Source organism: Perkinsus marinus (assembly GCF_000006405.1).
Source record: "Perkinsus marinus ATCC 50983 genomic scaffold scf_1104296952158, whole genome shotgun sequence".
Taxonomy (NCBI): domain Eukaryota; phylum Perkinsozoa; order Perkinsida; family Perkinsidae; genus Perkinsus; species Perkinsus marinus.
The window spans coordinates 15,129-25,874 of record NW_003208985.1 but is presented as its reverse complement, the minus strand read 5'-3'; the positions used below and the strand labels follow the sequence as shown (position 1 = coordinate 25,874).

Sequence of the window (10,746 nt, the reverse complement as noted above, 5' to 3'; positions counted from 1 at the left end):
GAGCCACTCACCATATTCACATATAGTGCAACCATACCCACTATACTAAATCAGAAGTATTCATTACATTCACACGCTTCGTCAGACTACACGGTGTAGTCTACACCAAATTTGTTGGCCAGATTCAGTGTAAAGCGCGGCGCATGCCGGGTGAGACGTCGCAGGTTTTGCGTCTTAAGGTAGTGTAGCAAGATGTTACGTACGGTTAGTCACTTGACAGAACGCGACAAGCGACCTGGACAGAGCCTGTAAATCTCTAAGGACCCAAAAAGTTGTACGCTATCGATAAGGAGGTCTCGATGGCGCATACATCATGCCTCGACTGAGACAAGCAAAGTGACTTCACAATCGGCTCGATGATATGACCAGCTGAATGTAACTCTTGGTATGGGCAGATGCATGCTCAGTATATTCCAAGGAAACGTATACACTCTAGACCCATAAAAGATGATTATATATCCATCCTCTCGAATGAAACTTCTGATGAAACGCGCCGATGTAATTGGGAAAAAGTAATAATCCCAACTTCTTCAAGGAGTGGTCCATTCTCAACTTGGTCATCGATCGTACGGTACGATTCGTACCCGTCAACCTTCCGTAAAGTTGTCCAAATCGAATAGTGCCCACGGATTTCGTCAGATTGTACGGGAGGGCGTGGTCCATGTTTACACACCGCGACGAAGGCGTCTAATATATGGCAATCAGCAGGACCCATACCGCTACCGGAATACGCGTTCCAAGTAGTGGGTGTCGACCTGTATGCGTCCTTACGGTGGCCAGGATCCACGACGAGCGAGACAGAAGGGAGACTGGCCATGCTTTAACCATCGTGGACAGATTAACAGGTTACACCATATTCCGACTTCTCCCAGGTGCGAGGTCAAGAACAGTTGCCGAGGAAGTCGAACTCAGCTGCTTCGCCCCCGAGTGCGTCTAAAAAGAATGAGAGTCGAGCGACGATTTTATCGGTGGGTGGGGTGTCTACCTTCCTGATCATCGGATTGATATTCCACGGGAACCTAACCTATGAGATATCCAGAGTGCAGAGGGGAAGCAATTCTGTAGGGCACCAGGCGATGACACCATGCTGAGTCAGCATGGGACTTCAACTGTCTTATCTGCGGTGCAGATTTTGCACAATGTGACCTAATGGATGGCAACCCAGACTTTACCAGCCTCAAACTTTGAGGCTCAAAGCAACTCCGGATGTATCGGGAATCATAACCGATGAGTTAATGTCGTTGAATGCGGCGAACGGTTAGCCGAGAACCCTGTTCCGCCTCCACACTTCACCTTGTGTGTTAAACACGCCGTCCACGGGTACAATCTTGCGTTTATAGGAAGGCTTTATGTAGGTCTTTGAGCGTGCATTCAGGACTTGTCAAATAAGCTCAGGATCGAATACGACAATCATGTCTCCACCGACGAATCTGAGGAGAGAAAATACTTAACTCTCGCATATTCGACAGTATTCGTGTGTTCCTCACCTCATGTGGTATACACCACCGTAGGTATCAGCGTAGAGCTCCGAGGCGTAGCAGAGGTGATCCACTGACTTCGGGATGAAGCCGAGGACCGGAAGAAGCTAACAAAGCCGGAAAGATCTTATGAATGGAGAAGCGAAAGCCAAATTCACCTGATTTGGTCTACCAAAGACTCTTTGGCAAAGAGTGCATGGAGGTCCACCCCGGTACGCAGCGTAGTACGCTGCGTGAGCTTAAGAGCCCTCAAGGCGATTAATGAGGCCACACCAGTGACGTTGATCAGAGTACCGTGCGACTGGAAGAGCGATCGGCACTTTACCATGAGGTCCTGCCCACCATGGAGGCCAGATTATATATTTATATAATAATTGATGGCTGTAAACTGAGAGTACAACTAACTGGAGACCTTCCCATGATGAATTGGAGTTAATCCTTCGTTCAAAATCCTAGCTGAAGAAATGGAGAAGGCGAATTCATATCGAACCACAAAGGAATACGAACGGAATACGCTGTACATATCTGATTATCGGGAGGCCGTTCGTCAGGAAAACGGTTTTCATATCTTCCTGATGGCGTGCTGGGCGTTGGCGTTTTGCGGTACGAAACGAGAACCGTTCTCACGTGTTGATGTTCCTACGTGCGAAAAAGAAGCTACTAATATTTCGAAATCGAAGTTCCTGAATCTGTTTGTCGAAATTGGAGTTCCTAAATCGACGCGCTAGCGAAATTGGAGTTTCTGAATCAACGCGCCAACGAAATTGATGTTCCTAAATCGATATGTTGACGGAGTTGGAGTTCCCTTAACCGCGCACCGTCGAAATTGGAGTTTCCATAGGGGTATCTTGGGGCGAACTCGCTCGCCTGATGAAATTGAAGTTTTTAGTGTTGAAATAGAGTATGAAAAGGTGTATTCCAACGAGCAAGAACTCAGATAGGGGGTGTAGTTGAGCATATGATCATAATTCAAACTTTTTTCTCTCCTCGGCTAACAAGATGTTCGGAGCGACCGAATTACGTCAGGATTACACCCATTACATATAGATCAGGCTCAGGAACCTGGCCTTCATGACATTCTGACATCAGTCCTCGGACGTGCATTCAGAACCTGTCGAATAGGCTCAGGATTGGGTACGACTCGCACGTCCCTGCCGCTAGTGACTAGCGGCTAGTTCTGGGATGAGCAAACACTCAACCTATACGCATATTGGATATGCGTATACGCCGATAAGATTCGACTGCTGTCGGATATATCCTATTTCACAGTATTCGAGTCTTCCTCACCTGATGTGGTGTACATCACCGTACGTATCAGCGTAGACTTCAATGCGTGGAAAAGATAATCCACTGACTTCGGGAACTAACAACCCGGAAGGAACGAGCAAAAACTAAAAGTTTTGCGCCTCATGAATTGAGAAGCGCAAACTAAACCCACCTGATTCGGTCCACCAAATATTGCCTCGGAGTCCATCTTGGTTCGCTGCATGAGCTTAAGGGCCTTCAAGGTGACTAGTGAGGGAGCCTCACTGTGGCTACGCCGGTGGCGATGATCAGACTAGCGTGCGATCGGAAGAGTGATCGGCACTTCACCATGAGCTCCTGGACACTATGGTAGATGAGTTCCATTTGATATCTAGTGCCTGTTATCTAGCAGCTAGATAGTTTGAAGTAGAGCGATACTGAGATTGTAGTGTATCCTTGCTATTGTTGAGTGTAGGGCCATTTCTCGTATGTTCACTGCGTTCACATTCAAGTGATTGCTCAGGTGCATGCGACGGAGCAAACAGCTGAGTTCGCACGTTTCAGAGTTGAATATGAAACAGAGAGTGCGGCAGTCTGTCGTGGCTTCCTTGTGGTGTCAAATGTAGCGGTCACTGTTACTGTCAGTAACTTGCTAAACATAAAAGACGAAAAGGGAAAAATCGCCAAGGAGTAGCGAGAGCATGGGGTGGATCCGGGTTTCGTGTGCTTCTTGTAAAATGACTGAACGTAATACCACATCCCGAATTCCACGATTTTCGGTTCGTGGGAAAGATCGTCTCACGTATCACGAGTGAAACAAGGGTATCCAACTGCCACAATATGGTCGATGTTATCGACCTCCGTGTTCTGGCTCCATCTACTCCCCTCTCCAAGTCTCTGATCAGATTATCATCATGTGGGGATTTGGTTGTGTATCTGGTCTCGAAAGCGGCAATAAGAGAGTGTTTTCGAGGATGCAAAGACTGGCGGAAGTTGGAGAAAAATATTACGAAAATGTATCATCAGCTTACCCTAGAGGGAAATAAACGAACAAAAGAGCTGATAGTGGCGGGGATGCTGAAGGAATGAGGATCTTGAGGGAGACGGAAGAGCCTTCTTCCAAAAAGATGAACCTTGGTCGTGCGTGTGTTTTTGAAGAATACTGAAGTTTAAGAGCCTCCAAGTTATAGCCAGTTGTAGACTAGAAGGCTTATAGTACGAGCACAAGAATTGGCGATATCTCTAGCATAGAGTTGTCCTCCAATGCTTGGTCCTCATCGGGAAATCACTTCTCTCATTCATGCAATTGTCACTCATATCCACTAGATGGATAACCAGGTTGAAGCCGCGTAGTCCTCTGTCATAGCCGCCGCATTTGGCGATGGCCCATAGCGGATATCGACGAGCCGTCTGCCTTACCCTGTGGCGGAAGTTGGATTGATTCTCATCAGTTTATGGTGACCAGAAGTTCGATAGACGGAGAGAACACCTTGAGAAGTGTTTTAGTACTCTGAATGAGAAGCATGAAAAGGCAACTCGAGTGGGAAGGAAAATTATTATTCCGTTCTCTATTCGGGAAGCTACTGCAGATGCTTAGGAAATTATGCGTGTCCCCTCTCTCAAGGTTCATGGATCTACGAATACTGCAGGAGTAATGGGAGTAATGCAGGACAATATGACGTTGACTAAAGAAATCAACAATCTACGGAGAGACGTGTCACTCTTGAAGGACGAGCGAGCTGCAGAGGAGCGACTGAGTTTGTCTGAAATCTCAGAGATGCCTGGATCGACAATTGAGCACAAATCTACTGAGAAGAGCCAGGAGGCTGACGTGGAGCGCAAGGCCCACAATATATTGTCTGATATCGAACCCTTTTATGGCATCATTACTGTAGCTTCACATTTCGATGATGAGTCATAGATTTTTACTGACTAAGGTCGATGATTGCTTCGGCTCGAACGAGACGACTCTCGTATCAAACCCACCGACGATGTCGTATGCTTGGTGAAATCAAGCGAACATCTTATCCCATTCCTTAACTCTACATTTGATTGCCTGGACGGGGAGACCGATGTTGCGAAGAGAAGAACACGACCGTAGAATAAAAGAATAGTCACTTGCCATTTCCGAAAAGAAGTCCGAGATAGTGTTACAGGATGAAGGATAGCGTGCGAACAATTAACGTCAATCGGGCAAACAGAGCACGTTACTCGGTATGTTGTTCGCATATCCAATACCCGTTTTCTATCGAAAAGAAACTCTAGTGCCTAAAGCAAATCGAAGTATACTGTTGGTATTCTATCGTCTATCCAACCCAACTACACGTGAAGTAGAGAGGCACCAGTGAAGTGAGGTGTGAAAAAATCACTAAGAGTAATAACCCCGTCCTTGGTCGGGTATATCTCCTAGGGACACTTGCCAGGCGTGAGCTGCCTCGATTTTCCTCCAATAGACGCCTCGAGAGACTCGAATCCTCTGAGGACTTTGTAGGTGATCTGTTTCATGTCTCCCTTCTGCATCTTGAGAACATCATGACACCCTGTTTTACTCCACTCATAGAATTCGTCATACTCCGCCTTAGTCTTAGCATCCGCGGTATCCACGGTAAAAACATTGTCTGGATTTTGGATAACCTTCAGCTGGAGGCCGCTCGCGTCCTTATCAGGGCACTCAGCGTCGAGACTCACTCTGACCTCGGGCAGATAGTGTTTAGTGAATGTCACTTGGAAACATGTTGTTGGCGTAGACTTGAAGGTTGTACTGAAGTAAGTCTCCTTGGGGATAGCCGCGTCGACAGATCCAAGCATCACCACAACTAGCAACTTCATTGAGAAGGGTCGAATGTGCATGTGAGAGATTAACGAAGAGAGATACTCCTAAAGGGCGAGCCTAGTTCTCAACGAAAGTGGCACGCTTGCCTTGCAAAGGTTGAGTTCCCCCACAAGGCCACAATGTGAGGCAAACACCGGCAGTGTACAACGGTCAGGAATCTCAGCCGAGGTACCTGCGCGTATAATAAGAGCACTCTTTGACCTCGGCCTCACGGTACTTGGCGCAAGGTCGCTTCGATTGTATCTCAAGAAAACCCTCACAACATAGCGCAAACGTAACTCTCAGCTCGTTTCAGTGCGTGTGAATCACGTGCGCTTTTGAGTGCGTGGCCACCGGCCCGAACGTGTGCACTCCCGCGTGAGGCACCTGGCAGAGCCTACACACGGGCCTTCGACCCGCTTTTCATCATCGTGTAAACAGTCTAGGAGGTTGGGCCGAGCCGTAAGACCTTCATTCAACGCATCTTTATACGTGCTACGTAGACGTATAACGTAGACCGTGCAAGCACAAGGATCGGGGGTGGACGCGCTAATGCATTATTGTGTGAGGATATCACGTCACTTAGTGACCGGCACTGAGATTTTCTCATTTTCCCAGAATTTCTTGGGTCCCGAGAAATTCTCCAGTCTTAAGTCTGAAAGGGGCAGTGTGAGCTTAGTTTCGAGTGGATGGTAAGGAGAAATCAGCATAAGTACAACAGACTCGAAAATCTTCCGCAGTTCTACAAAAAAACAATTGATCATCAATAGACTAAGGCGAAAGAAATTAGCACTGTTCCTAAAGGGAACGATGGACGACTGAACAGTCCAGGGGGTAACGTGAGACGAGAAGTTCAAGCTCACGCAACGTAGTGGCTTATAACCCAGTGGGCGATTCGTGCCAGACAAAAATTTTGTAGGTGCTCCACAAGCACAACCGGTGTCACCGATTCGGTGATACATGGCGCAGTTGCGCCGGAAATTTGTAGATGAAACTCATGAATTCTGCAACACAAATTCAAATTCGTCGAACACAGCTTCCGATCGCTCTTATGCTAGCGAAAGGTGCTCCGCTGGCATGCCGATCTCATCATTTTCCCATTTCCCTTATTTTCACGAAACCTTTCACTGTTAGTAGGACCAATTCCACTCGTGGTTCGTCATGATAGTCCACAAACACTAGCTTCCGACGAGAACTCCTCAAAAGAGCAAAAAGTTTGCTGGAAGTGTAATGATTAACCGGAGAATTCTAGAAATATTTCTCAGTCGAATTTTCCAGCCTCCCTGCAAGAGCATAATCATAACTATCATCGTTATGACTATAACTAAACGAATTGTCAGTGACAAACTGTCACCGTAAACACGAGCACACCAATCGTTACCAACCGTTATCACTGACAAACTATCAACTGACTTCGACAGTCGAAGTTCGACTCCTTTACCGCGATTAAGACCATAGCAACCATTCCCGCGATTATGACTACAACGACAACTTACAGCTTAGAATAAGCTGTTCATCCACAGTTTCATGCTAGCCTAAAGTGGAGATGGGGAAAAAGGGAGACACAAGCGACAGCGATCTTGCTACAACGGCAATACACCGAACACAAATGCTGAGACAGCATTGCTGACGAGCCCGTGACTCCACCGTAATAGTCACCAATAATCTTTCGCAACGCGCGAAAAGGAATAGTCAGTGCGGCACCCACAACTAACTTTGTCTACTGCGTAAACATCATACGCGATGGTATCCATGTGGGCATCATCGTGATCCCATTTCATAGGGAGAACTCCAGCTACCATGCCATCGGCAATGGCCCATTGCTGTCCAATGCCGCGAGCTAGTGTTTTACCGAACTCGAATCACGCGTTGCAAAGGAGGAGAGATTGATCGTCTGTAATAGTACAGGTCTGCGCGAGCATTAGCAAGATCGCGCGAAAGCTCGAAGCTCGAGATGTTGAGGTCCATATGTGAATGTCATCTCGCCACGAACACTTGCAGCGGGACAATTCAATGACATGGAATCAAAATTTCTCAGGAGTAGAGTCAAGATCACCACAGCCTCCTTGATGGCCATGCTCTGTCCAGGGCATTGGCGAGGCCCTCCACCAAATGCTAAATGATCACATACACGGGCCTGGTCTATCGAGGAGCCGCCGGGGAGAAGCCAACGCTCAGGACTGAGATAGAAGGCAGGTTCAGGGATAGAGACTCCAGCATGAAGTAATGAACAACAGTGAAGACATACTCGAATGTTTTGCCTCCCTGAGCCTCTGCTATCATGGCTTTACGCAACAATGTTACCACACATGTCTCCGATGGGATTAGCTCACCGTGGAGCTCAGTGTCATGGGCGCATTTGAAGGAGAGCAATGTACCCGGAGGTTGTAACTGAGAAGGTACAGGAGTGCCACTTGTCAAGTAACCGAGGGCTCACCCTGAGGGTCTCAAGTATACAGCACCTGACACAGACTAGCTTGTCTATGTCCTCTTGAGTATTGGGATCATGCCCAAGGCCATCCACCTCGGCCCTGGCCTTGTCCTGTATTCCAGGGTATAGGGCCAGATAGTAGAGACACCAGGCGACAGTCATGGCGGTAGTGTCGCTACCAGCAATGAGGAACCTGAAAATATGCAGCCAATGAACAGCGAAGCGCTACGACTCGGAATTCATACTGTCGCTGACTGGTTCAATTGTAGAATGCTAAATCAGAAGCAGTACTCACGTGATGAGGTTCCCTCGCAGGTCCACTTCATCGAGATGCATAAGCTTGTCTAACAAGTCACGCCTTTCCTCTCTTCCCCTTGCGTCTCGCTCCGCTCGGCGTTCGTCGATTATCTCATCACATATTTTGCTCAGCTGCTTCGCCCCAGAGTGCATCTAATAATGAGAATCGAGCGACGACTTTATCGTTGGGTGAGGTGTCTACCTTTTTGATCATCGGATTCAGATTCCACGGGAACCTATCCCGTGTCATCCATGGTATAGGATCGCGTGTCATAGCGTACCCTGACCCCGCCAGGAGATCATTGATGGCTAGGCGAAGCTTTCCAGACTGTCGTGCGAGAGCATTTCCTGTAACAGGGCACAACATAGCACACCGATACCGTGTTACTTGCCAGATCGCGTCGCACACTGTTGGCATCAGTTTTGAAAAGATACTCGATCGACTGAACTGTCATCACAGAAATGGAGTTTCATATGTATTAGTGGATCCTATCACCCTATGCGTTCCCCACGATCTATTATATCGGGCGAGAATTCTTAGCCTTTTGCTCGCGTGAGATCACTCGGTCGCGTTTGGGCTGGACTCGGACATCAAGACAGCTACGAGTCATGAGTTATAACAGTTATAACTTGTGATATAAGTTATAAACTATTGTAGATGCTCACCATCTGTGTTGAACAAGTTATAATCCTTTCCGAGAGTGGTGACACATAGAATATCCAAAGTGCAGAGGGGAAGCCATTCTGTGGGGCGCCATACGATGACACCATCTTGACTGAAGGACTTCAACTGTTGTATCTGCACACTGTGACGTAGAGGCAAGAGAGGGCAATCCAGACCTTACCAGCCTCAAGGCAACTTTGGACATATCGGGAATCATAGCCGATGAGTTGATGTCGTTAAATGCCGGCGCACCCAATCGTCTGTTCCGCTTCCATACTTTACCCTCTGTAGTAAACATGCCCTCTATAGGTAAAATCTTGTCTCTATTGGACGGTCTAAAGTAGGTTCTCGGACGTGCATTCAGGACGTCTCGGATCAGTTCGGGATCGGAGACAACCAACACGTCACCGCCGAGGATTCTGAGAAAACCATTGCATCCGTATTGCCAACAGTATTCGAGTGAATCGGTCGACACGCGACCCCTTACTTGATGTGATACACGTCGCCATATGTGTCAGCGTAGATCTCAAAGGTGTGAAAGATATGATCAACAGACTCCGGTATGAAGCCGAGGAAAGGAATGAGCTACCAAAAGCCAGAAGGCATACATGCATGATTAACTAAAGTGAAGCCCTAGCCTCACATGATTTGGTCCACCAAAGAGTGCATGGAGATCCACCCTGCTACGCTGCATGAGCTTAAGAGCCTTGAAGGCGATCAGTGAGGCCACACCAGTCACGATGATCAGAGAGCTGTGCGACCGGAAGAGCGATCGGCACTTCGCAATGAGGTCCTGAACACCATGGAAGACGGGTTCCATTTGATATCACAAGATCAATTTGCTCAAGGCTGTAACGGCTGGTTGATCTCATAACAAACCCGAGCAAATTTCCTCAGTGCTCATGGCGATCGAGATGGAAGGGTTCTACAACCAACTGTTGCTTCGTTCTTCCGGCCTCTTGTACTACCAATGACGAGCGCATGCGTACATTACGCAGCGTACTGATAGGCAGCTTGCTCAAGGCAGGTTTGGTATCGCACGCATATGCATCATCAAGCTGTGTGTTAGCGTGACAGATCAATGAACTAATTTGCAGTCTGTCTAGACGATATTTGGTTCGGGCCTATACGAGTCCTCCTCATAAATGTAGGAGTTCATGTCTGACCTCTTGTACGACCCACGTCTGATACTGGCATTAAAACGTGAAATGGATCCGCCGGCGAAGTCCTCAACTAGTGGGTAACGCAATATCCCAAGAAGCTCAGTATGATACAGGTCTACTTCCTCGCGGGTGGGACCGGCTTACGATATGGTGGTAAGCGGATAGCGGAACCATCACGCTGTGCAAGTCTGTGATTGATGCACGACTCGTGCACCCTGGCCGGAGGCTTCACGCAAGCGCACGAATATTTCCGCACAAAGACTCAGGGACAAGCGCAAACAGAGTCTGTTTGCAGTGAGTACAGTCTGTTTAACAGACTGTACTCACATGGGCGATTGGAGGCGGTCTACGCAACGGGGTACAGTTCATCCCATTACAAGCCGACTTGTCCTTGTGACAAGCGGAACCGCAGAATTATGAGGTGATCATCGAGGGAAAGAAGGTATGAACCGATGTATTCGATCAACAGAACTTCTGTTCTATGCATTTCTACCCCGCCGTTCATGAAGTGCGTTCCAAGGACTCGTTCGTAGTTTGACGATCCGTCTATTAAACATCCTCTCGGTTAATGTTCACTTCTACGTTGAAACATGATTTCCACCAACCCTCATCTCGGGTCGTCATTCCTCAAATTGAGGACCTCAATGGATGACTGC

At 47.7% G+C, this 10,746-nt stretch overlaps 5 protein-coding genes across 5 annotated transcripts; 1 reads left to right on the top strand and 4 right to left on the bottom strand.

Moving 5' to 3' along the window:
• Positions 1 to 1,381: 1,381 nt before the first annotated feature.
• Positions 1,382 to 1,806, bottom strand: Pmar_PMAR021693 (hypothetical protein; the record flags this gene model as incomplete). The annotated part of the gene is made up of 3 exons (XM_002777182.1): positions 1,382 to 1,430; positions 1,488 to 1,585; positions 1,651 to 1,806. 3 exons carry the CDS (start codon positions 1,804 to 1,806, stop codon positions 1,382 to 1,384), a joined length of 303 nt encoding a protein of 100 aa, XP_002777228.1.
• A 2,520-nt stretch (positions 1,807 to 4,326) lies between these two features.
• Pmar_PMAR021692 (hypothetical protein) lies at positions 4,327 to 4,644 on the top strand (the record flags this gene model as incomplete). The annotated part of the gene is made up of 1 exon (XM_002777181.1): positions 4,327 to 4,644. One exon carries the CDS (start codon positions 4,327 to 4,329, stop codon positions 4,642 to 4,644), a length of 318 nt encoding a protein of 105 aa, XP_002777227.1.
• A 485-nt stretch (positions 4,645 to 5,129) lies between these two features.
• Positions 5,130 to 5,573, bottom strand: Pmar_PMAR021691 (hypothetical protein; the record flags this gene model as incomplete). Its single annotated transcript, XM_002777180.1, has 1 exon — positions 5,130 to 5,573. The coding sequence occupies one exon, from the start codon at positions 5,571 to 5,573 to the stop codon at positions 5,130 to 5,132; it is 444 nt and encodes a 147-aa protein (XP_002777226.1).
• Positions 5,574 to 7,677: 2,104 nt separating this feature from the next.
• On the bottom strand, positions 7,678 to 8,416 carry Pmar_PMAR021690 (cytochrome p450, putative; the record flags this gene model as incomplete). Its single annotated transcript, XM_002777179.1, has 3 exons — positions 7,678 to 7,926; positions 7,973 to 8,159; positions 8,262 to 8,416. 3 exons carry the CDS (start codon positions 8,414 to 8,416, stop codon positions 7,678 to 7,680), a joined length of 591 nt encoding a protein of 196 aa, XP_002777225.1.
• Positions 8,417 to 8,912: 496 nt separating this feature from the next.
• Pmar_PMAR021689 (cytochrome p450, putative) lies at positions 8,913 to 9,747 on the bottom strand (the record flags this gene model as incomplete). Its single annotated transcript, XM_002777178.1, has 4 exons — positions 8,913 to 9,062; positions 9,109 to 9,346; positions 9,415 to 9,512; positions 9,571 to 9,747. The coding sequence occupies 4 exons, from the start codon at positions 9,745 to 9,747 to the stop codon at positions 8,913 to 8,915; spliced, it is 663 nt and encodes a 220-aa protein (XP_002777224.1).
• Positions 9,748 to 10,746: the final 999 nt, after the last annotated feature.